The sequence below is a fragment of the Meleagris gallopavo genome, chromosome 29 (assembly GCF_905368555.1).
Source record: "Meleagris gallopavo chromosome 29, MGAL_WU_HG_1.1, whole genome shotgun sequence".
Classification (NCBI taxonomy): Eukaryota; Metazoa; Chordata; class Aves; order Galliformes; family Phasianidae; genus Meleagris; species Meleagris gallopavo.
The window spans coordinates 5190024-5216890 of NC_139432.1; the positions used below are offsets into that span (position 1 = coordinate 5190024).

Sequence of the window (26867 nt, forward strand, 5' to 3'; positions counted from 1 at the left end):
CCAGGCTCTAGACATGTTTATTGCACAAAGGCAGCATTCTGAGAGCATAGCCAAGACCTCCTGTGCTCCAGGACAAAAAGCCCTGCCTGCAGGGTGCCCTGGCACTGTAACGAGTCGCAGGGCCACGTGGACCCCACGCGACTCCGGTCTCCTCGAGGCTGTCGCCAGGCCAGGCCGGGCTCAGCTCGCAGCACTCTTCTGCCGCTCCCAGGCCCGTGCCCGCGCCGCCTCCGCCTCCTGCTCCAGCTCGTCCAGAAACTGCTCCTGCGACACGGAGTAGAAGGTATACCCGTCTGCGGAAGGGGTTAAGGAACACAACAGCGCCCCGCAGCCCGTACAGCCCGCCCTCCCGCCTGCAGGATACAGATGCCCGCGGTGACCAGGCCGATGCCGAGCGCCAGCAACACGTTGCGGCTGCGGAGCTGGCGCTGCAAGGCGCGCTGGCGCTGGACGCGCTCCACCTGCGCCATGAGGCGGCGCTGCTCAGGGCTCAGCCCCGGCTCCCGCTCCGGGTCAATGCGCCGCGCAAACGCCGCCTCCCCGACCGGCTCCCTCGGCGCCGCCATCTTCCCTACCGCCACTTCCGGCACCGCAGTGACGCCACATCCGTCCGAGAACCTGGCCAATCGGAAAGGAGCGCGGGACATCAGCGGCCTGAGGCGGAGCGTCGAGTGATTGGCTGACGCCGGAACGCGGAGGGCCGTAGGGGGCGCGTTCTGATTGGCGGGGACATTCCCGCAGGCGGGAACCGCATGCACATGCCAAGGCGGCACGCGCTCTGCCTGTAGGGCTGCGTTTGCGCGGCGCGCCTCGGTGCTCCTTCCGGAGACTGCGGGTGGGTCTTCCACTTTCCGGTTTGTCTTCCCGGCCCGTAAGTGCAGGAGGCTCTGCCTGCTTTCGTGTGGCTTTTGGCATTGGTAGTTGTGAAGAGTTACTGCTATTACTACAGCCCTCAAAGTTTCAGATGCGAATTGCTAAATGCTGTCCCGGGTGCCGGTATCATCCAGGTTCTCCAGCCCAGATCCGCTCTTTGGTGAAGTTGCCCCTGAAATCATCGAGGACACACTGATCCACCTGGCCATGGAGAATGAGCGGCACCTCAGCGTGCTGCCTGACCCTGCGGGCTGCTTCAGGGAGGCACGTGCTGTGGGTGAGGTCCTGCACAGCCACCATTGGCTCCTGCATCACTGAACTGTTGTACAGCTGCGTCTGCTGGCTGAAGTTTGTTGCAATTAGGTGTCTTTGTTTTTTTGTTTGGTTGGTTGGTTGGTTGGTTGTTTTTTTTTGTTTTTTTTTCTTCCAGAATTTATATTCCTTCTGTCTGAAAAATGGCACCTGGACCAACCAGCAAGGTATCAAGCAGTAGAGCTACTTGAAAGGTAAGAACATGCTGAGCACTTCTCATCCCTAACGCGATTGACACCATGCACACCCTTTGCTGGTCATTCAAACTATATATTCTTTGTATCTGGAGCTTTGTCTTTTGAATGATAACTTAGATCTATAGCTATACATGTATTGTGTATGTAAAGAACTGCTTCTCTTCTTTTTTCCTTAGTAGAAATGTTTTTTGCAGGTTTATGATCAAGCAAGTAGAACAAATCTGTACGTCCCCCAGACAGAACGTTACAGGTGGTGAAGAAGGCAGAAGCCAGAACTCTCTGCAAGAACTGATCTATGACACATTTGTCCTACGGCTGGTGTCGTGCATTCAGCTTGCGAGCAAACTTTCCTTACACTATAATGTAATCTATATGAGCCTTTTCCAGCTGCATTTTCAGTATTGTAGAAAAGTATATAACCTCTTTAAGCAATACATTTTCTCTCTGAAAATCAGTAGTGATAACACAGAGGCCCTGTGTCTCTTACATTTCGGGCAGATTAATTGTAACTCTTCTTGTAAAAATGTGTCAGGAAATGTTCCCAGTACAGTCAGGAAGAAAGTACAGGCAGCTGGAAATCCCAGCCTGTGGCTGTCAGAACAGAGAGCTACAGAGAGCTTGACTGGGGACCGTATGTGGGTATAGAGAACCTAAGGGAATATTCTGAGCTGTATTTCTCATGCCAGCTTAAAAGGCATGTTGGGCAGCTGTGGGAGCATGAAGTATCAACACCACAATGGTTTGTGCTTAAACGCAATGGGAGGAGTAAAGCAATGAGGACACAATAGTGTGGTTTTTTTTTTTCCCTCTTAGGCAGTTAACAGTGACACAGCTTTAAAATTTCTGCAATCCTTAAAATACTCATACACTAAACAAGAGTTGCTTGAGTCAGAGCTTGCTGTTTTAGAAACTCTGCAGTTCCAGATCAATGTGTCGACTCCACTGGCTTACATTGAACTGCTTCTGGAGGTTTTAGGTAAGAGCATTATTAAGAGAGAATGGTAAGGAATTTTAAGAGTAACAGAGCTATTACTGCATTATAGCTATCTGAAACAAAATGTCCCATGTTACATATATTTTCTTACTATGAAGGCATGTGAAACTTCTCAGACTTGACCTTTCAGATGAGAACTTGTCCATAGTAGAATCTGCAGGGTGTTGTCTGATAGCCAGTCCTGTCCCACTCAATAAAAGGTTGCTTTAAATTCACTAAACTTAGTATAAGACCACATTTTCTAAAATGACTTACCATTTACTTTGCCCAGGTCTGACAACCTGAATTTCGGGAGTGTAATGGCACTGAGACTGAGAGCCTTGTGGCATTCAGAAACAAGGGGCAGTTGTCACAGAAAATCTGTATTCTTCACCTGCAGTAACTAATGCTTCTTTCTAACTCAGTTTATTGATCCTGAATGTTTGGGTAATTGTGTATGATCTCTATATCAGGACATAATGGCTGCTTACTTCCTGCAAAACCGCTGCATCAGATGTGCACACAACTGCTAGACTTCTTCTATCTTAGAAGAGATACCATCTATGACACTTTACTGAGTATTGCCATTGAGAATTTGACACCAAGTGAACTGCAGATGTAAGTGGCTTACTTTAATTAAAACCTTACAAATGCATATTAGTATAATTCTCATTATGCTGTTTTTTTTGTTGTTGTTGTTGTTTTTTGACATCTGTTTTTAAATATCTTATTTTGGGAGGCTTTCAGTATTGTTGATGAAGTATAATTACCAGTTCAAAACAATGTGCTTCAACACATTTGCTTTAAGGGCAAGCTAGGAAAGTGTTTAACTTCATGTTAAAAATCCAGCTTTGGTACTGCTGATTAACGTTAATAGTATCAAGCTTTATTTGGACTGACTGTACAAGCTAAAATGTCTGTAGGCTGTACAAAGATTACAGGTGTTCTTGAACTAGCATCGTTTTACACCATTAGATGCTTTTGCTTGTGCAGAGCAAAGTTCTTGATAGTAAAGGAAGATTTAATGCTCTTGGCAGTTGGAATCATCAGCACAAGTGCTTTCATGCTAAACCCTGAACACTGGAAGAAGGTACAGTCATTTCCAAACAAATTAGCTCTATGTGTGGGGAAAAAAGTGAAGGTTATTTATATGTTTAAGTACAGACAGAGGTTGGTAGACTATTGGGAGTGAAAGTGACATCTTTCAGTTTATTAGCAGGATGTGTCATGGTTTTATAAGATACATCTGAGAGCACAAAGTCAGTGTTACCATCAGCTTATCCTCCTGCCTCAGCTTTTGCACAGCTCGAACTCAGTCAGTTTCACTGACAACTGGACAATTTTCTGCCCAAGCTGCTACTGAATAATAAGCAGTGCATTGCAGAAAGCAGCTTTTTCATTTTATTTCTTTAGTAGAGGCAATTCATTTAGAAAAACAAACAAACAAGAACAAAAAAACCCACCCCTTGCTCTGACATACAGAAAGGTTTTGACTTTAGTCAAAAACACACGAGTTGGGGTTTGTGGAGCATTATTCTTCTTCTTAGATACGGGGTAGGGCCAAGAAGTAGCTCTGTAAATTAATGTATTTTAGGCACTGTAAATAAGTTTTGTTTTGTTTTTTGTTTCCTAAGGTTGTGGACCATTTAAACTGTATTACTGGCATTACTTCACAAAGTATCTCAGAATTTTCATATGCAGTGCTGAAACACATTATTGGCAGTATCACTCCGAAACAGCACCATAGGAGGTAGAAGAAAAATTCCAAAGAATAGAATTATGCCTTTTATATACAGCTATCCTCTGGATCGATTAGTTAGTTTGTTAGTAGCAAATAGTTACTGTTTTGGTGGTATTTCACCTCCTGTGATACTACACAGGGCACCCAAATTGATTTTCTTTTGATTCTGAATACCACGTCTGTTCTGTAATATTTCATATGCTATGTTTAAGTTAGAAAAGCTTGTTCTTACAGGCTGTGCACCAGCGCTGTGAAGAGAGGTGCACAGGAACAAAGCAATGTTTAGAATACCTTTTTCAGCTCCAAAAGCTTTATTTTAAGAGCTACATTTAACTTACCGAATATGTTTTGTTTGAAAATTGTAAGGAGTCTTGATTTGAAAAAGCATTAATGTGAATGGTATTCAGCTTGGTAATCGGTACTGCTACAACCTCACAAGCCCAGTCATTACAAACTGGGCTGTTGTTTCAGACAGCTTGCTGCAGCCAGGCTGCTTGTCACAGTGTTCCCTTTGCCAGTGGTCAGAGGCTTGTTTGCTGTTGCCTTCAGCAAGCCAGCTAGCTGAGCAGTGTTGTGGGAAGAAAAACTCTCACCTGTTTTGAAAGCTGCATGCAGTTGTCATGGCAGCAGGTGCCTGTTCAGCATAGCTGCAGAAATGCTAAGGGATGCTGAGGCTGTGACTCGTGTGTTAGATAAAAGCAATCTCAGGGTAGAACGGTGTTTTTTATTATTGGTGTTACTCAGTGCACCTCTGTGAAATAACAGGCTACAGCAAGTATGACAAAGAGGTGATATCATCGTAGCTAACAGTATTTCACAGTTTCAAACCCTTGTAAAGTTCAGTGGCAAAAAGAAATGTAGGTATGACTTAGAAAATATTTTATTTTAAGCTGTAGTTCTTCAGTGACCAAACAGATCTTCCATACGTTTTTCCACATTATTCCCTGTTAGAAACGTTTCACTTTTCTACCCCTGTTTTGTTAAGCTGTAACAGTAGTATCAAACTCGCTGGCATTTTGAAGTTTGACAGTAACTTATATACATATCTGTAAACATCCAAAATGCCAGATTAATGTCTATTCAATAGCTGATTTTTTTTCAAATTCAGTTCAGCTCAATTATATAGTTTTACATATTGCTTTTCTACATACTACTCGTAATAACTTTTTTTATTTTTTAAATAAAGTGTCTTGTGGATTTTTGGTATTGTAAACATCTTGTACTGGTTAGTATTCAGAGACTTCTTAATTTGAGTTTCTCCAATAAAATGCAGATGCTCTACAGCTGCCAGGACAAGTTCTTGACATGGTTACTTGTTATAGAATTGGGATGAGACCCAGGCAAGACCCCACTTCAGGTTAGTTAACATGAATTTTAGTGCTTTTGTCCATTGCTCCTCAGAGTTAAATTGTGTTTTAATAGAGTAAGAACCACCACTGCCACCTGTATCTTCAATCTTTCCTTTCTCCACGTCCATCCTGTATCACACACAAAGATTATTAAGAAGTTACTAAGCAAGCATTTAATTTCAATGTAATGTTAAGTTCTGAACTTTAAATCTGATACTCATATTCTTAGTATGTTATAATACTTTGTTTTTAAAAGAAATGTAGCAAGCCTCAGACTTCCTCACTTGAGGAACTAGCTTTAAATCTCAGACACAGCAAAGGTGATAATCCTGCACACTACAGAGAACATCAAATGATCTCCAGAAGACAGGACTGCAAAACAAGCAGTGCTGTGGACAGGTCCAGAGGTCAGCTAACAGTGCTGAGTGAGACACCGTACAATGTGGTAACTTGATGCTATTTAGCAACACTTACCTATAAGGCAAACAAAACCGAGTTTCACCTTTTTCCACTTCCTCTTTAAATTGCTGCACACAGTCCAAGAAAGCCACCATTGCATGATCAAATTTATTGTCCCAGAAGAACCTTAGGCCTCCAGAACAATACAAGGGTAGCTCCTGGGGGAAAAAAAATAAAAAAAAATTCAGGCACCTTAAACACTTCACATTAGATGTTGTCATTACAAATCTTTAGTCTGTGTGAGGCTTAAGTTTAGGATGCTTAACAGTTTGTAGCATGTAACAGGTGCAATTTGTCTCGTGCTAAGTGTGCTACATTAATGTTAGTGGTTATCGAGAGAAGATTTAAGTTCCTTATCACCAACCATCTTCCAAATCACATTAACTTCCTCTGACCAGCTGCTCTGTGGAATGCAAGAGTCCTGCCTTTTTTTAATGCCCCTGGATGGCAGTCAGTGGCTCGATATGACATGGAGTGAGATACTATGTGTTGAAACCAGGATAGCCAGCTCTCCTATGCTGTAAATTCATACAGGTGTACTCTCAAGAGCACTTAGTCTTCTGCGTCCTTCAGTATGAGCAGGGATCTGAGATGTTCAAGGTCTATTTTCTGCAACTTGTGCAGAATTACTTACCTTCGATTTGTCTGTGAGGGACTCTAAATATGAGTGGTTGCCATACGGTACAAGGCGGTACCTGAAAGGACATACAGTTCATGGGCAGGTGAGTCTAAAAGTCTTCATCCAGGTCGTAAGTGAAACGTGTATTACATTGCGTATACCTTTGAAACTTCAGGCCCATTTTGTTAGCAAGGGCATGCAGTAACAGCACAGTCTGCCCCCAGGCTGCATTGATCTCATTCCATTCTACAGGAACACTGGGGAGACGGCCAAGTCTGAAGTTATTTATTGTGCCAAACTGACCACTGTGCCTGTGATAAGAGGAATTATAAATAAATGCACTGGGGCAGGAACAGCTTTTAGCATGCTAACCAAACAAGGGCCACCAACAAAGAGCTACAGAACACACAACAGTCACGCAGTAAAGGTTTGATGACGCCGATTTAAAGGTATATATAAATACCAACAATGTTTTGCTTTCTATGAAGGAGTTCTTTTGGGAAAACAAAAACAAGCTGCATGCTCTCTGAAGCCTGACAGAAATTTGGCTAGCACAACAGCTGCCAGCTAGTTAGCATGGTCAGCAGAGCCATTTTCCAGGCTCCTCAAACATATCTGCAAACTGCAGCAAATCTTTGAGAGGCCACTAGTGGGAGGTGGGTCCATTTTCTGCAGCACAACTTGACTAGCACCTCTTCTGTCAAATGTAGTGTTTATTTAAATGGTTCTATATTGCAGAATCTTAGCAAACTGAAGCAATATTCCAGTGTCTACGTTACCAGATGTGGAAAGTTGCATTGAACACATTAGTTTTCTTTAATTTATCCAGTTGCATCTGAGCATAACGCATTTGGTTCTCCACGCTTTTCAGCTCATCATCTAGCTCCAGTTGTTGTCTCTTAAATTCACAGTATTCTTTCTGATACCTTCAAATAAAATCAAGACAAGAAATGCTAGGTACAAGGCTCTTACAGGAAAGGATGTAAGTGCTCACATGATATGCTAGAATTATTTTGGTGTGTCTGGCTTCAGTTTTGCAAAGAACAAGCTATGTGCATTTGGGCATTATTTATAGGTTTCCATACTTTATAATTTCATTTATCTGCCAGCAACTGCAGTTGCAGTTCACTCACTGAGCTTCTTCCTGCTCCAGTCGCTCTGCCTCTGCCCTGACTCTCTCAAAGTCTTCAGCCACAACCTTGCGGTTCTTCTCAACATCTTCTAGCTCCTGAATCAGTTGCTCTTCTTCCAGAGCAAGTTCTTTCAGTTCTGTCTGCAGTTTCTCCTTATCATCCTCGTTCATTTTTTCCAGTATCTCCAGACATCTCCTGGTAGGACAGTTACATGGTTATCAGAATGGAGATCCTGAAAAGGCCCTCTGCCAATACTCCGTAGTTCTATGGCAGGCCCTGCACATGAGTAGAAGTATAAACATGAACTCCAGTCTTAAAAGTACATCGGCTCTATCAGTGGAACAAGGTGGTGATAGAGGACCTGCTGCTGCCTGTGAATAACTGCAAAGTATGTGGATCTCACAGTGAGTGCTGCCACACCGGCACCTTGGGCAGGTGGTATCTGTCACTCCAGTGAGGTCACAGACTTCAGTTTGAGATCCTCAGCAGTAAGCGCTTCATCTCACTCAAACCAAGAGCTAAAGTCCAGAGCTTCCATTACCGACTACGGAAAGCGAGATAAGTCTATTTTTCCCTACCTTCCCACCTAAACCAACTGACTTCCTGACCAATTCCAGATTACTCACTTGTAGTTCTGGCATTCATTCTCTGTGATATTAAGCTGTGTGTCTAGCTGGTCTAGCAGAGTATCTGTGCACTCCTCACACAGGGGGTGATCCACATCTGTCTGCCCAGACATGATATCAAAGAGATCACCGGTAACCTGGAGGAGAAATTCACCATTAGTTCTAGCTGCAGCTTCCCAGCAGATGGGCCTGTGGCTCTTCATCTGACAAAGTATTTTAAGAGATTAAGTCTTGATTAAAAATAAGCCAGTTATGCTTAACTATTCATTCTCAAAAATATTTGAATGCCAATGCCATGACAAACTCTGCACTTCAGCCCTGCACAGTGTCTAGAAAAACTAAAGCTATAGTCATATAGTCATATGTATAGTCATGGAGTCATAGAATATTTAAGGTGAAAAGGACCTCTGAGGTCATCAAGTCTAAAGTACCTGAGTTTACCAGCTCGTGTACAACTTGCCTTCAGTCTTCTGCTGAGGTTTTCCATCGTGCCTCCATCTGATGCCTCTCCAATCAGCGTGAAGCTGTTGGCGCTTTCTGTTGACATCATTCTTGGAAAGAATTTTACCGAGAATTGAATGCAGAGGGCTTAGGGGAACCAGGCTGTGCACGAGACTTAGATCTAGGGCAGTTCTCAGGAAGGAAGAACACAGACAACACACCAGAAAGACGGCTGAGGGGACAGCAGTTAAGGGAGCTCTACCAAGCCTGTTTTGTGTTAACCCACAACTAATTAAGTGTCCTCAGTATACTTATGGGGCTTTAAAGGGCTGCTCCTGAGTGCATTTCAGAGCTCACGGAAAACACTTCCAGGGGCAGGCTCCGAAAGGCTCCGCACGATCCGAGGCACACAGCACCTCTCCCGCAGTGCTGCCCGCCCCCGGCCCAAGGCAGGCACAGCGCGGCGCGTCCGCGGGCTCTGCCCTGGCCGCGTACCTGGCTGGTGGGATGAACCTCCTGGAGACGCCGTCCTGCCGACCCTCCGTGAAGGCCTCCTGCAGGGAACGGCACCGCCGTTAGCGGGGTCCGCGGCGCAGCCGCGCCCCACCCGCTCCCTCCCCGTACCTCGCTCAGGGCGCTCTCCTCCTGCGCATCCCCGGGCCGGGCGGGCGCAGCGGTCAGCAGCGGCGCTACGGGAGAAAAGCTGTCAGCGCCCGGCGCTGCGCAGCCGACCCGTCCCACCCCCCGCGCTGTGCCGGTACCGGTGAGCTCCTGGATGGTGAGCCGGTCGAGGATCTTGAAGGAGGTATCGAGCTTCAGCGGCTGGCTGCAGCGCTGGCACACGAAGCTGACCTGCGTGGTGCAGGCGGGCGCCCGCCCGCCCTCCATGCCGTCCCGCTCCGCTCCGCTCAGCCCCAGGTCCGCGCCGCCGCCATCGCCTCCGCCGGACGTGACGCACGGCCCGGCGAGGTCCTTGCAGGCGTGTAGAAGCCCCGATAGCGGCCATTTTCTTTTCCACGTTCTCCTCTATTTCCTTCCTGCCAGCTGCCAGGACCCGGCGGCGCGGTCAGGCGGGGAGCGAGCGAGCTGCGATTGGCGGCGCGCGGCGTGACCTCACTTCCGGCGGCAGCGGAGCCGGCGGTGGGGTGGCGGCAGGCGCGGCCCGTGGCGCGGCGAGAACCGGATTCGCACCTGCCGGTATGGCCTCGCTGCTCAAGGTGGACCCGGAGGTGAAGCTCAAGGTGCGCCCGCTGCTCTCGGCCGCTCGACGGCCCGCCGCTGCTGCCGGCCCCCCCCGTGGAGTCTGCCCGGGCCTCGGGGCGGGCCCGGCACCTCCGCGGGGGCCGTTCGGCCGTTTCTCCGCGCCTCCCTGACGCGGCCCGGCCCGGCCCGCTTCTCCTCCGCCGCTCCTCCTCCGCCGCTGTCCGATCGGAGTCTCCCGCTGGGCCCCGGCCGAGCCGCGCCCGCGCCGTTTCCGCTCGGTTCAGCCCGCGCTGAAGCTGGCGGCCTGCGGCCTTTTGTTCTGGGCTCCTCGCGCCTTGCGTTGGCCTTTGGAACTCGGCCCGTGCAAGTGAGGGAGGCGTGGGGTGCGTTCGGCTGCTTCTCGTCCATCGTGGGGTCTCCCGACCCTCCGCGTGCTCACAGGAACAAGTTGGTGCCCGGGGTTCGGACCTGGGGCAGGATCTGTCCGTGCAGGGCGCAGCGCCCGGCTACTTTTGAGTTGGGGAATTTTTTAGCATGTTCCTGAACTGTTGCTTTGTTTCTTCTGTAGGTTGACTCCTTCAGAGAGCGGATCACGAGCGAGGTGAGTATCCTCAGAGGAAAGAGCTAGCTTGGCACATCTTTTTGACGCAGTTTGCTGCAGTTTGAGTGTTTTCTGTAATCTTAGAAGTGCGCACAGCTCACTTTAGTCATTGGGTGAGATGAGGTTATACAGCCTTGTGGCTCACTCTGTGTCTTTTTTTTTCCCTTTGGCTTTGTGTGGAGTTTGTTGGAAGGCAGAACTTATGTGCCCTGCTGTTTCCTGGCTTTGGACAGTCAATTTTCCTGGTGTTTTTGTTTTGATGAATTCATGGCATTGTTTCACTTCATAATCTCTTTTTTCTCTATCAGGCTGAAGATCTGGTGGCAAACTTTTTCCCAAAGAAGCTGTTAGAACTTGATGGGTTCCTGAAAGTAAGATATGTGTTATCTTCTGTATAATATTTTATTTTCAGACTGCGTGCTAGAAGGTGATGTGGCTGAAACAGATCCTTCCTGTGCATTTATCTTGTGTATATCACCATAACACAGAGAAGCGAAGCAATGGCTTTGTTGCTTGCATGTACTGAAATGCTGCTAGCTCTAGAGGGAGTGATGCCTGTTTCAGTTTTCTTCATGTGATCAACACACTTACTATTCTTACGCATTCAGTAGCTCTGGGCTGTCCTTCATGATGCTGTGGGACTCCAGCATGCCCAGTGCTACAGACAGACAATAGCTGTGGTCATAATCTAGAGCTGGCACTCTGCTCTTGGACAGAAGGAGGTCTTGCTACGGTCCTATTGTTGGATTTTTTTTTTTGTATTGTGCTTACTGTGATATAAGTCGGCATTTCATAATTAAATAACAAGTATGCATTGTTTTCCAGGAGCCTATCCTGAATATTCATGATCTCACTCAGATCCATTCAGACATGAACCTCCCAGTGCCTGACCCAATTCTTCTCACAAACAGCCATGATGGACTGGACGGGGTAAGGTTACTCTCTTGGCTGAGCTCCCTGCTTCTGGTAATTAAAACTGCATGCCCTGCTCTGTGTTGAATTAGAATATTCTTAGTTAACAACAGCCTCCCAAAGACTTTCAGGAATTGGTCTCCCGATCTTGGGAAGTCTGCTGGAGGGTGATGCTGTCCTTCACAGTGTTCCTTTGTTTTTAAAGATGGATGGTTAGAAACCAGGAGTGTAGCAGAGGCTCTAATGTTGTCCTTACTTCCTCTGCAACAGTTTTATAGCTTACGACTAGTTTGTGAGTAAAACATTTTGTATATTTTAGCCAAATATGAAAAAGAGGAAGCTGGAAGACCGCGAAGAGACCTTTCAGGGTAAGAGTCCCCGAGTCTCTTTGTTGCTGCCTGCCCCTTGAGCTGTGCCTTAAGAGAATGAAATGACTTCAGTCCCACTTGCCCTGTCCTGACAGCATCTGCTGCTTATGCATACCTGTCTCTGCAGCCTCAGAGCCTGACCTACAGATAGGAGTCAGGTTCTAGCTCTTAGAAGCAGCAGGATTTGGATTTCTCTGATCGACATAAGTAGCAGTTGCTTAGGCTTAGCCTGTTGATGAGCAGCTGGGCTCCCCATGGATCTGTTCTAAAAGCTTTTTATATCTGGAGGAAAACCTCAGGTTTTGGATTAAGCTGAGGCAGAATAATTTCTTACATGTATGTCAGGAAAATCCTTGTACCTAGGCTCAGCAGGCTAGAGCTTTCCAGTTCTCATCTAAGCTCCGTATTTCCTCTCTTCTTTCCTTTTTGGCGATCACAGCTATCCCATGCCCAGTTTCCCCCCTCCTCACAGGTTAGCTGTATCCTGTCTCAGTGTACACTGCTAAGCCTTTGTAGGAGACATGATACTCAAGCGGACCTTTGGTCTGATCTTCTGGTGCATCTGTTCCCAAGTAGAGCTGATGTGTTCGCCTTCTCTGCCACTGTAGGTACCAAAGTGTTTGTGATGCCCAATGGGATGCTGAAGAGCAACCAGCAGCTGGTGGACATCATTGAGAAAGTGAAACCAGAGATCAGACTGCTTATTGAGAAGTGTAATACGGTGGGTATGGGCTGCATCCCTGAGTTCTGGAGCAGATGGGGGCACTAGAATCCTTTTGCTTCTTTGCTTGTGTGAAGGTTCGCTGAAGGAGCAGGTTCCTCTGTATTTTATAAGTGATAGTGGTATAAATCCTGCACTTGTGAAGTCTGAGGGGTAGGTGTAGGGAAATGTTCCTTTTCTGAGCTCTCAGGGAGTTGTTTAGTACACCTCGTGAAGGAGGATGTTGTCTGTTTTGCAGGCTCCTTTCTTGAGGCCTTTCTTCACCTTCATAGTAACCAACACCTGCTGAGAGCCACTTGGATGCAACCAGGGGAGCTTCCCTTGAGAAGCTGCTATGCTTGTGTGGCTTTTCAGCCATATGAGAAATTTAATCTGCTCAGAAGTGGTGTGTGAGCATGAAGAACCTGTAGGAGTTTATCATGAACTGCATGGCAAAGACACACTCATAGGGGGCTTTGGAAAAAATTATGAGATTTCTCTGTAAAAATCTTGGTAGTGATCTGTATAGTGATCTTTCTACTGCAGGTCAAAATGTGGGTGCAACTTCTAATTCCCAGGATAGAAGATGGAAACAACTTTGGTGTTTCTATTCAGGTAAGATATCATTGGCTGTGTCGTGGTTTTGTGTTATAGTGTGTTGTCTTGCATTTCGATATCTGATTTAGTAAATTAGTTTGTTTCTCCTCAGATTGTTGCCACTGTTTTAAGGCTCATCTCTTTATCCTTTTCCCTTTTTTTCCCTTCTCCCTTTCCCAAGACATGGGTCTGTGGGTATCCCTGCCCTGCTAGTCACAGAACCGGGCCAAACCAGCCCGTAAACCGTTGGCAGGCTGTATGCCCTACTGTAGCAGAGAACTATGCCCCAAGAGCGTGGACCTCTAGGATTCTTCCAAATCATTTGATTGTATCCAGTGTCTGCAGTGGTGGAGTTGGTTTAGGTTTTAAAATCCAAAGCCGAGATTGACGTGGAACTGCTGAGACAGGGTACTTCTAGAGCCACAACGGCCAATTTCAGTACGAGTATTTCATGAGAAGGCTTCCTTTGCAGGAGGAAACAGTCGCTGAGCTTCGAACTGTGGAGAGTGAGGCAGCATCCTATCTGGACCAGATTTCTAGGTATGAAGGAACGGAGCCCTTTCTGGGAGTGCTGCTGGGAAAAGTAACCTTTCGGGGAAGGTCCTTCAGCTTTGCTGGGGCAGGTTGTGTCTGGAAAAATCTTGGTACTGTTTGTCTGATTTGTCTCCATTTTCCTAACAGATACTATATCACAAGAGCCAAGTTGGTCTCCAAAATAGCTAAGTACCCTCATGTGGTAAGTAAATGGGGAAGTGGTGCTTTACAGTTTACGTGCTGCTGCTTTTTGGGACTCTTCAGGCCGCTTCATCACTGTCCTTTTTGAGCTAAGGGCCCTGTGGGAAAAGGGGGGGCTGTATTAGAGTACAGAATACCTTCATCAGAAGAGAGGAAACTGAAAGGGGGATTCCTTTTGTAAAAGGTAGGACCTTCAGTTGATATATGGAAGCACACCTGAGCTCAGGCCACTTAGCCATGCATCTGTTTCCTGCAGGAGGACTACCGCCGCACAGTGACGGAGATTGATGAGAAGGAGTACATCAGTCTGCGCCTGATCATTTCAGAGCTGAGGAATCAGTATGTAAGTGAAAAGCCAGAGCTCTCACTGGCTCCCTACGTAATAGAAAGAGCCCTTTTGATCCTTCTGCTGTTCTCTCCTTTCCCTGTGATTAGAGTTAGTCCTGGCAAGAAGCCTATCTCTTTCCTGGTCTGCTTTGGCACTAACAAGAACTAAGTGTTTATTGCCTCCCCACCATCTCCCAGAGATGTGGGTGTTTCCAACTTGAGTATTCATGGGAGCTGAGCACAAAATATTCTGTGCACTGCTGTGGGAACCTGCAATCCTAAATTCTTCAGGCAGTACAAACAATTCCTGTACTCTGTATTGATGTCTTCTTTTTGCGCTTATTTTAAGCAGAGATGTGATTGCAAGCAGGGGTTGAAAGTAGTACCAGGATGAGCTGTGATACTGCTCAAGTCAGTGGTTGTTGTGAATCCTGAATGCTAAGTGACACCCCCCCCTCCATTTCTGAGTTGTCTTCTCCCTTTTTGCAGGTCACTTTGCATGACATGATCCTTAAAAACATTGAGAAGATCAAGAGGCCTCGGAGCAGCAATGCTGAGACCCTTTATTAAGTGTCAACGTTTGAACTTGAGAACTGTTCAGTCAACTAAAGACCGTCATTGCCTTGGTTTGTTACATGACTATCGAGATGGGAAACTGGCTGGAAATAGTATTGCATTCTTAGTTAAAATCTAAAGAAATTCTCACCTAGTTTTGTGATTGGTTTTATTCAGGTCTCAGGAGCTCTCCCTCCCTCTAGTATCTGGTAAAGAAAAAGGCCTTGCTGCTTTGGGATGCCCTAGAGGCTACTGCAGAGTGAGAGCAGAGCGCCAGCCAGGCAGGAACATTCCTTCATGCCTTTCTTCCTACCTGAGTAGGAGCTACAGTAGAGACCAGGCCCTTGTCTTGTCCCATCTCTTGGCTGGAGACTTCTCCGTGGTCTCTGTGAACAAGGCAGACAGTCCTCAGCACAAGATAAGGCCTGGATGGTGATGCAATCACTGAAAGCCAGCTCACTTCAGTGCTGGCTGTAGCTGAGCCCCTCTGCCAATGCTCTGCACTGACTTATTTGCAAAAACAGGATCCTGCCCCGTCTGGGTTGGTGGCCACAGCCACGTTCCAGTGCCACTGACAGGTCTGTAATTGTTTTGTGGCTTTTTTGACTCAGTAGAGTGTGGCCCATCTGTCTCTGCCTTGGTTCTGAGCAGGTCAATGCAGAGCTGAAGGCGGTGCTTGTCACTGGGGCTGATTGCTGTACTGGCTGGTTGTGAGCGCATGTGGCTTCTGCTCCAATTTGCAAATTGATTAGAGCCACTTTCTTGGTTAAAACCAACTTCACGGGAGTCTTTGTGCCTCCTCAGTATAAGTTGCTTTTGCCCAGGCTGAGAGAAGGGAGGAGCCAGAGGTCTGATGCTAAACTCCTGATAGCTTCCATGTGTGATCAGACTGCAACCTGCTTTCTTCTGGCAGTGCTTCCAGCTGTCCACGCACAGCAGGCCAGCTGTGACAGTAGTGCTTGGGGTGAGGATGGCCAATTCCCACCTGGTACCGTTGCAAACCTTGTATTCTTTCCCCTGCAAAAGAGCACCCTTGTGTGCCTACTGACTCCTCTAAGCTGCTGGAACATTTCATGGTCCATTACAAACCCCTTTGGAAATGATTGGTTGTGTTGCGTCAGTTTTTGTGTGTGGGAAGTGATCCCATAATGCTGCAGGCTCCAAATTTTTTATTTATAGTATTTCTACTTAAGTCCCATATTCAGGGAATGTTAAATCATTTATTTCTGGAACCTCACTGTTTCCCAGGTCTCGTTACACCCGTATATTATTGTGCAGTAGCCTTAATAGTTGTGTTAACTTCATTGTAACAACAGTGACAAAAGAAATGAACTTTCTCTCTCTTTTTTTTTTTTTTTTTTTTTTTTTAAATTTTATTTTTGTTTTCTGCTTCCACCTCTAAGAGCCATGTTGTCTCTTGCTGGTTTCCTAGGGATTTCCCCGGAGTGTGGAGGGCCACCAGCCCTTTCTATAGACTCTTCTGTTGTTGTTTGTAGTAAGTCAACTCTTAGTCTTCCCGCTAATAAATATTCTGTAACAAACCAACTGCGTTGTAGCTGCTATCTGGGAGCAGCACTCCCCCTTGTGTTTCTTTGTATTGGTTTATTTTAATTTGTTGAGCTCTCTTTGCCAGATGAAAGTATGTAAACTTTTACTGTGTTGAGAAATTAAAATAAGGTACTTTGAATTCTTTTAAGCTAGCCCCTTGTCTGTGATACTGAGCTCTTAGATACGCTCTGCAGTGTTAGTGTCTGTTCTTGGCCGTGCCTTCCACACATCCAGCGGTTACTTCCATACATCCTCCTCATTCTTCTTTTTGACTGTTGATACTGCTATGTGTGTGCTGCTTTGAAGATTGTTTCTATTCCTTCAGCATGCCTTATATTAGGCGCAGGGGCTTGAGTTTGATGAGTTCTGCCCTGTTCTTTGTGTTGGACTCAGGCTGTCTTGGGTCCAGGTATAACTGGACAGGTACAACTGATTTGCATGATGATGTTCTAAAACCTGCAACTCACTTCACAGCTGCTCCTGCGTCTGTGCAGAGCAGATGTCTGCAGTGTTGTGGGACAGGCATCTGAATGTCATACCTGACAAGTGTATTCAGTGCGTGGTCCGCTACTCTCTTGATTTTGCTGTGCATGCAGTACAAAGGAGACATGGGCCAAAGCATCCTCCGTGTTTCTCATAGGCATGCTTTTGTTCTCATTCCTGTTCCTCAGCACATATGGCATACAGTCTGGGCTGCAGGGACCTGCTCTGCGGTGCTCAGCCCAGTGGCGTTCATTCCCCAGCTCCCTGTCTGTGAGCTGCTGAAGTCCAGCCTGTTCTGCCGTGAGATAGGGAGTCTGTGTCCCTCACAGCTTGGTTGCCACTGGGGGGGGCTGTGATCCAGCCTGAGGAGCCCTGGGAAGCTGGGTGAGAGCTGGCCTCCTGGCCGACCTGTCTGCAAAGTCTTCAGCCCCCAAGGTGAAGCATAAGCAGCAGCTCGTAAACAGCTGCACTGCCTCCTGCTAAGCCACTGTGCTTCCTGTGGAGTGGAGAAGTCCTGGTACCCACACTTCTTGGTGAAGATGGGTAAGGAACTGACAGCACAAGGTCCCTGGGACCGAGGAGGCTGGAGCTATTGCTGAAAAGGCTACTGTTGGCATTGCTCAGTGCCATATGGCAGAAGGAGTCCACCTTGATACAGCCAGGAGAAAGGGAGCCCACAGCAGCCCTGTGCCAGCAGTCCTGTGGAAGGATGGAGCATCCAGGACTGCCGTGCTGACAGGTGTTGGTGAGAAGCATGTTTCATGCAGAGGAGCAGGGGAGTGTTTATTGTCTGGGATCCTCGCCCCTTGGCACAGTGGTTTCTGCTCTGTTTTCCCAGAGAAGCTGCAGCATGCTATCAGGGCTCTAATTCACAGCTTCGTGAGACATCCCAGCTTGTATTTGCAGTGGAGGTTAGAACTTTGAAAGAAGAATAAGAGCACAGCAGTTGTGTTCAGACAAAAACGCTTGCCAGAAACATAGCCAGCATGAGTAAGAGTCAAGCAATTTCCAGCAGTCTGTTTTACACAGGCTGACTGTGCAAGGTGAGAGAGTGGGAGGTTGAGTCTGAAGTTTGGCTTGGGGTCTGCTTGAGATGTACCCGTGTCAGGAAAACTGGCAAGAGTTTGTGTGCGCGCACTATACTCTTTACCCAGCTGCTTGGCAGTCACTGACTCAAAAGGCTGCCTGTCTGTGCTTTGGTTCCTATAAATTTCAGGACTATTTTTGCCAGCTCTACCTTTCTATGTGAGCAAAGCAGAGCAAACTCCCAGCTACTGTGTTTTGTTTAGGAGATACTGGCACTTTACTTGACGCGTTGTGCTGACAAGCAGTGCCTAAAAGAACCACATAGTCAAAATAAACGGGTATGATGTGAATTCTCCATGTTAGATATGGAAGAGTCATGGGCTAATTAGACTGGGGAAATGAGTTGTGGACAGTTTTTTTTTTTTTTTTTTTTTTTTTTTTTTTTTTTTTTTTTTTTTTTTTTTTGTACCATGCAGCTCATAAACAAGTCATGCTGCTATTAGTGAGATGTGTCATCTTCAAAATTCTAGGCTAGCTTTAAGTTGCTTCAGGGTCCTTTTGGAAAAGATGCTGTTCCTGTGGTATGTGTTATACTTAAGAGTCCCTCAACATTTTTTATCGCTTGCATGTTGATATGGGTTTCTCATCTCTTCAGACTCAAATAATTGCTCTGCTTCCTGAAATGTCTGCTGAACGATAGCAATGGATTTAGTCCTTGTATTTGTTCTGGAACAGAGCTCCCCGAAAGTACAGGCTGATTCTTGTTACAAACTGCAAAAGTCTTCAGCTTGAAAGGTACAGCAGAAACGGGCATCATTAAATAACAGTGATGTTAGACATGACATCCTTGGCACGTACTCTGTAGCAGGACAGAGGCAGCACAGAGCTCAGTTGGTGCCAACTGTGCTTTGCAGACCCAGGGTGTGTGCTGTGGATTTGTTCGTCATGGAGACATCATTATAGTTGGGGCTTCTGTTCTTTTGTTGCATTCCAAATACCCAACATGCACAGAAGTGTTCCCACACTTTATTTTCAGACATCTGACAGACAAGCTGCAGGGTTGAGTTGTCATTTGTGGGGCAGTGTAAGGCCTGTGAAGTTTATCCAGTTCTCTTAAACTACTGCTGCTTAGAAAATGACAATCTAATTGCAGCTTGTGCTTTGGCTTTTAGGGACGTGAGATGCAGCAGCAATAGGCACAGTTGAAACTAAATTATCTGCTCTTTTGTGCTACAGGGAAATGTAAAGGTAGACATGGTTTATGCAGCAGGCTCAGCCCAGCTGTGCAGAGGTGTGCTGCAGCAGGAGCCAGTTAAATTCCTGGAGGCAGGAGGTATGTCTTGACTCTGCTCCCAACCTTCAACGGCACAAAAGCACTTCCTCTCTGCACTCTAAGTGAAATGGAGTACTGTGTTCTAGGTTTTACACCAAAAGGGACTTTTTCTTTGGGACCCAACCCAAAGTAACCCTTAAAGCCTTGTTGACTTCATAGCTGAAATGCTATCTTGGAATTGAGCACTACTTTTTGCTTAATCTAGGGCTATTCAGGCATCTGATTCTGCTGTTAGAGATCAGTAGAAAGCTGATGGGAACAGGGCACCTCGGAAACCTGTAGATATTACAGCCTGTATTGCCAAAGCTCTTTTATCATAGGTCCTGTCTCTTCCCATTACTTGCATCTTTGTCACAGGGATCTCCTCTTCTGGTCAGCAGCTACATGGGATGACTGCTGTGGCTTTACTGGTGCAACAGACAGTGAGCAGAAGGAACTCTTGCTTGCATGAAGCTACTCTGCCTGCATGGCTGCAGCTGAGGTTAAAGGCTGAGAGCTGTCCACTGTGGTGAAGATAATGTAGGGTGCCCTAAAACCATCTAGCTGTCTGCCTGCCAGTGTGATGTCTGGTAAGTGTGGCTCAGGAAAAGCTGAGTCTGGGGCAAGACCCGGAGCAGAGGAAGAAGATCAAATAGTGCTGCAGGCTGGGGTAGCCTGCCAATGGGAAACTCTGATGGAGGAAAAAGAGAAGGCCAGGGTGAGGTGAGGTGAGGCTGGCAGCAGGAATGGAAATGTTGGGTTCGACCTCCAGCTGTGGTTCTCTTGGATTCCTTGTGTTTCTCACCACCAGCTCAGGGACAGGCAGGGACTGCAACTGAAACTGCGTCTTGTCTGTCCCTGGTGTTTGCTGTGTGGCAGCATGGAACCTCCTGTCCTGCTCAGTGATGCTGTGAGAACAGCAGAGACTTTGGGTGGCAGTGACTGAGGGAGCTGTCACAGCCTTTGGGAGACACACTGGAGGTGGCAGCTTAGCCTGTGCAGTGGGAAAGCACGGGGCGGCTGCTGCTGCCTGCGTGGATGCCACAGATCAAAGGCTGTCCTTGAGGGAACTTCTCTGAAGCTGCACCTCAGTTTACCTTAGAATTTGAGGCAGAGGCAAAACCTATTTGAACTTGTTCCAGTGGAATGATGGGGGATTAATTAGTTAATGAATACTCAGAGATGCAAACTAAGAGCTAGTTGTTCACGCTGCAGTGGGACCAGTACATCGTCCTGAACTCCATCTCTCTGCGCCTGCCAAAGTTTTTTTTTTTACTACTACACAGGTGGATGTGTTTTCAGCAAAGGCTTCCACGTAGAAGATTTTAAAAACTAAAATAAAAAGCAACTCCAAGTTTGAAATCTTGCTGCCAGGGAGAGTTTGCAAGGAAATACACAAGGATAAACAAGGAAATTTGACGAGTCGCAAAGAGGTGAAATTCTACAGTGTGGCAACAATTCCCAGTCTGTGAGCCTCCCTGTGGTCCCAGCCACCTTGGTCTGACTACAGGATTGTCGTTATTACAGGCAGCCTCAAGGAACTGGGCAGAACTGAAAAAGTAACAGTGATGTGAAGTTTGTCTGAGTCACTGACTACATCCCCCGTGGTTCTCTCAGGACAGCAGCTCTTGGAAGAAGGCAGAGTAGGATGCAGTGAGTGAGAGCTGCTCTTTTTGGTCACCACTAACTTCAGATCTCCTCCCCTCGCCTCTCCCAATCTCTTGTACTTTCCTTGCTACTCCATCCACTGCAGCATAAACTGGCAGAAGCGGCAGTTAGAAGCCCTGCTCCAAAAGCGACTAGAAAAGCCTCGAAACCAGCAGCAGCCATGAACATGAAAACCGTGGTCGTGCTGCTCCTCCTGGCCCTGGCCACAATCTTTGCCCTCGTCTGCGTGCTGCTGACCCGGGCACGGGCCCCCAGCGCCTGCCAGCAGCAGCCCTCGGCACAGGAGGAAGCGGACGACGGCCACAGCCGGGTCTTTGCCGACCTGACGCCCGAGGAGCTGGCACAGGTGGTGCAGTACCTGCGGGTCAGCCTCGGGGTGCCGCTGGCCGACGCAGCGCGTGCCAAACCCTCCGACAACTGCATTGCCTCCGTGGACGTGCAGCTTCCGGCCAAGGCAGAGGTGCTGCGGTTCCTGGATGCCGGAGGGGCTCGCCCGCCCCGTGAGGCACTGGCTGTGCTGTACTTTGGGGCCCAGGCAGAGCCCAACGTCACCGAGTACGTGGTGGGCCCACTGCCAGCACCAACGTACCACCGGGACGTCACGGTGCAGAAGTACGGGGGGAAGGTGCCGTACCACCGCAGACCAGCGTTGCCCGCTGAATACAAACAGGTCGCTGATTTTTTTAAAAAACAGGTGTTCCCTGCAGCTCCATCCTTCATGGACGAAGTGATGGAGTATGACGGGGCCAACCTGGCCGCTGTGACAGCCGCTCCACGTGGATCCCGGTCTGGAGATCGGCTCACCTGGTTTGTCATGTTTCAGAATGTGAGTGGGTTCTTCCTGCACCCGGTGGGGCTGGAGGTGCTGGTGGACCACAGCAGCCTGGATCTCACACAGTGGGCAGTCCGCAGAGTCTTCTACAACGGGCAGTACTACAGGGACATGTCTGAGCTGGAGAGAATCTATGTGCAGGGTGGTGTCCGTGTGGAGAAGGTGAGAAGAGCAGCGCAGGATGGGGACTTCTCGTCTATGAGGCCGCGAGCACCGGTGGCTGCGACGTTCCCCTTGCAGTATGAGCCCCAGGGGCCGCGGTACAGCGTCAGGAACAACCTCATCATCTTCCAGGCCTGGAGCTTTGCCTTTGGAATGAGTGTCACGACAGGCATGCGCCTGTTTGACATCCGATACAATGGGGAGAGGGTTGTGTACGAGATGAGTGTGCAGGAGGCGCTGTCAGTATATGGCTCCAACTGCCCTGGGGGGATGTCCACCCGCTACATGGACAGCAGCTTTGGCATTGGGCGCTATTCCTCACCCCTGGTGCGTGGGGTCGACTGCCCGTACACGGCCACCTATGTGGACACGCACACCCTGCATGAGGACTTGAGCTCCAGCAAGAGGACGGCGGCCCTCTGCATCTTCGAGCAGAACCTGGGCTCCCCTCTGCGGCGCCACTACTCCAAGCTAAAGTCGTACTATGGTGGGATGGTCAACTCTGCGCTGGTCCTTAGATCCATCACCACTGTGGGTAACTACGACTATGTTTGGGACTTCATCTTCTACCAGAATGGGGCCATCGAAGGCAAAGTCCAGGCCACAGGGTACACGAGCTCATCCTTTTTCCATGGGAATGGTCTGCAGTATGGCAATAGAGTTTGGGAGCATACCTTGGGTACAATTCACACCCATTTTGTCAACTATAGAGTGGACTTGGATGTGGGAGGTAGGTCTTATCTCCCTTTCGCTTATGCCATTATAATGGGGAATGTCTCAGCTCGGGGAGGATTCTGGTTTCTGGAGTCCCTTGCAGTTGCTGTCAGATCTCTGCTTTTTCCATCTCCCAACCCTTAATTGCAAAATTATTCTTCTGTGTATGTAGTTGTCTGTCCAGGTAATGGAGTTGCAGGCAGAGGAAATTGTCTGGGAGCTCTGTATTCATCCTGGGGAAAGTATGAAAAGTAGCAGCTGCAAAACATCTGTGTTTCCTTGAGGCCCCATGTCTGGCACGTTGCATGCTGCCAAAAATGTGGCCAGGCAGACGGAGCAGGCACAGCCCTGTCTGCAGCACAAGAGGTGTGAGCTGGCTCCTGCAATGCCTGCTGCTATTCCTGGCATCCTCTCATGCGTTGGGGAAATCCATGCTCTCCTGTGTGATGTGCAGCACTGACCATCTGCAGATCTATCCTTCCATCCCTTTCAAGGAAATCTGTGTAGCTAGATCCTGAGCTTGTGTCTCATCAGCTATTGCAAGGAACCAGAGTATTCCCTGCTCCTGCATGGGGGCATAGGTTCCTGTGGGAGCAGCTCTCTGCTGCAGTGAAGGGCTGAGTGCTGCCCTGCAGTGCACACAGGCTGAGCACATAGGGTTTATTTCTCCTCCCAGGCTGATCCAGATTCTGCAAGTCAGGAAGGTATTGGGGCTGCACTGGAGCAGAGGGCACCAGCCAGTGGTGTGGGATATTTTCCACTGAAACCTGCTCCTGTAAAAGGGATGGGAAATGTTTTACACTGTCAGAGAACCAGCAGGATCCATCAGGAGGTTGTGGGCTGCCTGTGCCCAAGCCCAGCAGCAATGCAGCTTCATGACCCCTGCTGAGCTAGAGGAGCTGTGGCACATGTCCCTCGCATGCAGTGGGGCTGTGCCTGCTGCATCCTGCTGCTTCATGTAGCCGTGAGCAATGCTGCTTTCTGGCGTCATGGTCAAAAACAGAGCTGAGTCTGATCCCCTCCCTATGAACAAGGCTTGAGAGCATGCTAAAGCAGATAAAGGTCCATTTATGTGGCTGTTGTATCTCTGCATTCCCTATTTTGTTTGCACACCTGGAGCCTTGCCTTGGTGCAAGAGCAATGGCAAAGAGTTGTGTCAAGGTGCAAGCAGGGGAAAGGAAGTGTTTATGCTGAGCACCAGGACTAGAGGAAATGCAGGGTGCCTGAGGGGTTCTCCTACCCCATGTCCTGCAGCACAAGCATAGCATCCTCTACACGAGGCCTGCTGCAAGGCAGCTGTTGGACCTAAAGAGAAAAAGGACTGGAAGTGAGACAGAAAACTGAAGGATCTGAATTAATGTGGTGGCAGAAAACCAATATGGAGCTATGAGACTTCATCTTCTACCAGAACGGAGCTGTCAAAGCCAAAGTCCAGGCCACGGGCTATATGAGCTTCTCTTTTTTTCCATGGAGGTGGTACAGGAATAGGGCTTAGGATTCTGGCTCCAATATGCACTTGTCCTGTCAACTTTAAAATAGGTTTGGATGTGGGAGGTAGGTCTGGATTTTGTCTCTTTTGAGCTCTTTATGAGTTCTTTCAGACTCCCCCACTAGTTTTTCTTCCCACATTTGGGGTAGGTGTTGTGCTCTCATAGAGAGCATTAAGGCTGTTTTTTCCTCTACAACTTCTGTTTCGATCTGTCCTTGTGCTCCTGTTGACATTTTATATGCTGTAAACTACTACCACGTATTTTAAATTTGTTTGTTTCTCATTGAGAAATGCCTAGAAACTTAATAGCTACTCTAAGTCTTTTTAGGATGATTTTAGAGTCTTTCTGGAATGGAGGAGGGAAAAAAAAAAAAGGAGGGATTGCAAAATGAAAGAAATAGGGAAAAGGCAGGTGGAATCTCAGACTGTCACTGGAAGGAAAGGTATAGAGTTGGAAGTTTTTGTCCACGTCACAAAAAAGATGAGAAGAAGCACAACAGTGGCATTTCTATATGTCTCCAGCCTCTCGTGCTGACTTCACCTGCAATACTGGGGCTTGGTCCCAAAGCTCTGGTCAAACCTTGAAGGTGCTGGAGGCTGGTAGAAGTTTGCTGTTGGGGTCCTTCATCATCTCTTGGCCATCCTATCACTAGATTTCTTTGCTCTTGTGCTGCTCCTGTTGCTGTGAGCCCTTGGCTGTTGTATCATCTTTGTGGAAAGATCAGAACTGCTCCATTTTTGTAATGTGCAGATGTACTCAGAGCCCATGCTCTACCTGGTGCAGCCTTGCAGGATGCATTCCGATGAGCAGAAACGCAGTGCTTGGGCTGTCAGGTGCTCATACTGGTTCTTCTGCCCTTGGAGGGGTTCCTTTTCTGCTCTCTCATCAAGGACAAGAGTGTACAGGAGTGGCACCATATGACACAGTGCGGTGTTTCACCAGCTAAACAAACTTACTCTACAGAGCATGGCATGCCATTGCGCAGTAGAACCAGGGAGCAGTGGTTACTCTTGTCTGCAGGCAGTGGTGACTGGAGCCTGGTGTGCAGGAAGGGTCAATGGAGAGAGTGGGATCTGACTGCAGGAAAGTTCCTCAGCTGCTTTGCTTTGTCCTTGTAGAGGTGAAGAACTCTTTGGTGGCCCATGACATGGCATTTGAGGTGGCACAGGCTCCTTGGAATCCAGAGCAGCAGATTGAGCGTCCACGGCTCACTGAGAAGGCCCTGGACACGGAGGACCAGGCTGCCTTCCGGCTCCACTCCACGATGCCCAGATACATCTACTTTGCAACCAACAAAAAAAACAAGTGGGGCCACCAACGTGGCTACAGGATTCAAATCATCAGCTTTGCAGGGGATCACATTCCCGAAGCCAGTTCCATGGAGAGGGCCATCAGCTGGGCAAGGTCAGACTGCTCTGATGGGGTCGCTGAGTACTCTGCGATGCCTCCAGCCTCACTGACTGAGGCGGTGCTGCAGGGACGCTCCCCGTGGGGAGGGAAGGGGTTGGTGCAGCCCGGTGCTTTGTTTACTCTGTAGGACCAGCCTGGTAATCTGCAGGCTCCAGGGAGCAGCCTTTAGCTCTGCCCTGCCCCAGGGTCCTGTCTCTGTCCTTGTTCCCAGGTACAAGCTGGCTGTCACCAGGCGGAAGGAGGAAGAACCCACCAGCACCAGTGTCTACAACCAGAATGACCCTTGGACACCCACTGTCGCTTTTGCAGACTACATCAACAATGAAACTATCACCAATGAGGTGAGGAGGGGCTGGAGGCATGGGCTGCTGCCACACCGTCTCACGTTGCTCATGGGATCCGCTGGGACAGCAGCAAAGCGTTAGGAGAGTGGGTTGGAGCGTTGCTGGGCTGCAGGAACACGGGCTGTGGGTGCCCATTGAGGTACCCTCTGCTCTCCTGTGCCCCAGGCACACATTTCAGTCTAAAATAACCACAGTCATGTACCTTCTCCTGCCTAGGACCTGGTGGCCTGGATAACTGCTGGCTTCCTCCATATCCCTCACTCAGAAGATATTCCCAACACCTTGACGGTGGGAAATTCAGTTGGTTTTCTCCTGAGACCCTACAACTACTACGACTTGGACCCCTCCATTTACTCACCCGATGGCGTGTTTTTCACCAGTGAGCAGAACTTCATGGCATGTGAGGTTAACCCCATCACCTGCCTGTCCCAAACTGCCTCCTGCTTGCCAAGCTTCCCCCCATTCACCTATGACGGATTCCAAAACATCAGCAGGCTTTAAAGGTCCAGGAAGCAGGGTTAGAGGCTGACTGATCTCCCATGGATATTCATTTCTTTTAGTGGTGTTTTCTTTGTTTGCAGTTCTGTAACAACTCTACTTTCTATTGTGGCTTTTATAATGTAGTGATCTGTATGAGTGAAGCATGCTGCCCAGCAGAGGTCTGCAGTCTCTGCTAACTGCTGCATGCCAGGGGTAAAAGCGAGGAGAAAATGCTCTTCCTCTGTTGTAGCAACAAATGCTGTGTAGTGCCAATGTCAGGTTTAAAAAAAAAAAAAAAAAAAAAAAAAAAAAATCCAGTGCTATTCTGCCTGTCTTGTTTTATGCTTCCAGCAATGGCTGCTGGGGGGTCCTGGGGCACCATGTTCAGTGCAGGGCGTGTGAGGGGAAGGCAGTGCCAGGGGCAACACTTCTCTCTCCCTGCTGTCTGGCTGCATCCTCCCTGTGCTGCAGCGAAGCCTGCGGGACAAACGGGGAAGGACTGGAGCAGAGAGTTCATTTAAAACTGTGGTCTACAGGAGGAAGCAGAGCAGAGTTGCCTTTTATGGTTCCCAGCAAATCCAGGCGCGGCTGAGAGCACTGCGGTGCGCCCTCCCCATGACCTCATCCAGACCATCCTCTCTTCAGAAGACAAGGGAGAAAAAACATCCAGCCCATCA

The 26867-nt window shown here is 48.1% G+C and overlaps 5 protein-coding genes across 11 annotated transcripts; 3 read left to right on the plus strand and 2 right to left on the minus strand.

Annotated features, from left to right (window-relative positions):
* Window position 1: 1 nt before the first annotated feature.
* Window positions 2-613, minus strand: COA3 (cytochrome c oxidase assembly factor 3). The gene is made up of 2 exons (XM_010724656.3): window positions 365-613; window positions 2-293 (listed from the first exon to the last, which is right to left on the minus strand). The coding sequence occupies exons 1-2, from the start codon at window positions 564-566 to the stop codon at window positions 181-183; spliced, it is 315 nt and encodes a 104-aa protein (XP_010722958.2). The 5' UTR covers window positions 567-613; the 3' UTR covers window positions 2-180.
* Window positions 589-5206, plus strand: CNTD1 (cyclin N-terminal domain containing 1). 3 transcript variants are annotated; one of them, XM_003213124.5, is made up of 7 exons: window positions 589-1150; window positions 1304-1379; window positions 1577-1745; window positions 2196-2358; window positions 2829-2973; window positions 3349-3445; window positions 3990-5206. In XM_003213124.5, exons 1-7 carry the CDS (start codon window positions 979-981, stop codon window positions 4107-4109), a joined length of 942 nt encoding a protein of 313 aa, XP_003213172.1. In that variant the 5' UTR covers window positions 589-978; the 3' UTR covers window positions 4110-5206. The 3 variants fall into 3 exon arrangements, with proteins under 3 accessions (XP_003213172.1, XP_085067074.1, XP_085067075.1); XM_085210948.1 differs by having other exon boundaries at window positions 589-871; window positions 1008-1150; window positions 3349-4105; XM_085210949.1 differs by having other exon boundaries at window positions 589-835; window positions 1008-1150; window positions 3349-4105.
* On the minus strand, window positions 4959-9713 carry BECN1 (beclin 1). Of its 2 annotated transcripts, XM_010724657.4 has the most exons (11): window positions 9485-9712; window positions 9348-9412; window positions 9219-9277; window positions 8743-8833; window positions 8283-8419; window positions 7657-7851; window positions 7303-7449; window positions 6685-6834; window positions 6539-6599; window positions 5920-6062; window positions 4959-5574 (listed from the first exon to the last, which is right to left on the minus strand). In XM_010724657.4, the coding sequence occupies exons 1-11, from the start codon at window positions 9609-9611 to the stop codon at window positions 5406-5408; spliced, it is 1344 nt and encodes a 447-aa protein (XP_010722959.2). In that variant the 5' UTR covers window positions 9612-9712; the 3' UTR covers window positions 4959-5405. The 2 variants fall into 2 exon arrangements, with proteins under 2 accessions (XP_010722959.2, XP_085067068.1); XM_085210942.1 differs by lacking the exon at window positions 6685-6834 and having other exon boundaries at window positions 9485-9713.
* A 91-nt stretch (window positions 9714-9804) lies between these two features.
* PSME3 (proteasome activator subunit 3) lies at window positions 9805-25261 on the plus strand. Of its 2 annotated transcripts, XR_014880008.1 has the most exons (12): window positions 9805-9964; window positions 10495-10527; window positions 10836-10898; window positions 11353-11457; window positions 11759-11807; window positions 12416-12528; window positions 13054-13122; window positions 13577-13644; window positions 13786-13840; window positions 14096-14182; window positions 14656-14792; window positions 25075-25261. XR_014880008.1 is itself a non-coding variant. In XM_085210950.1 (11 exons), the coding sequence occupies exons 1-11, from the start codon at window positions 9923-9925 to the stop codon at window positions 14734-14736; spliced, it is 765 nt and encodes a 254-aa protein (XP_085067076.1). In that variant the 5' UTR covers window positions 9805-9922; the 3' UTR covers window positions 14737-16417. The 2 variants fall into 2 exon arrangements, 1 of the variants encoding a protein (XP_085067076.1); XM_085210950.1 differs by lacking the exon at window positions 25075-25261 and having other exon boundaries at window positions 14656-16417.
* AOC2 (amine oxidase copper containing 2) lies at window positions 19035-26865 on the plus strand. Of its 3 annotated transcripts, none has more exons than XM_085210939.1 (6): window positions 19035-19111; window positions 19469-22482; window positions 25075-25360; window positions 25578-25707; window positions 25927-26110; window positions 26727-26865. In XM_085210939.1, coding segments are annotated over exons 2-6 (2166 nt in total). In that variant the 5' UTR covers window positions 19035-19111; window positions 19469-20918; the 3' UTR covers window positions 26729-26865. The 3 variants fall into 3 exon arrangements, with proteins under 3 accessions (XP_085067065.1, XP_085067064.1, XP_085067063.1); XM_085210938.1 differs by lacking the exon at window positions 26727-26865 and having other exon boundaries at window positions 19038-19111; window positions 19469-20523; window positions 20618-22482; window positions 25927-26720; XM_085210937.1 differs by lacking the exon at window positions 26727-26865 and having other exon boundaries at window positions 19038-19111; window positions 19469-19680; window positions 20377-22482; window positions 25927-26720.
* Window positions 26866-26867: the final 2 nt, after the last annotated feature.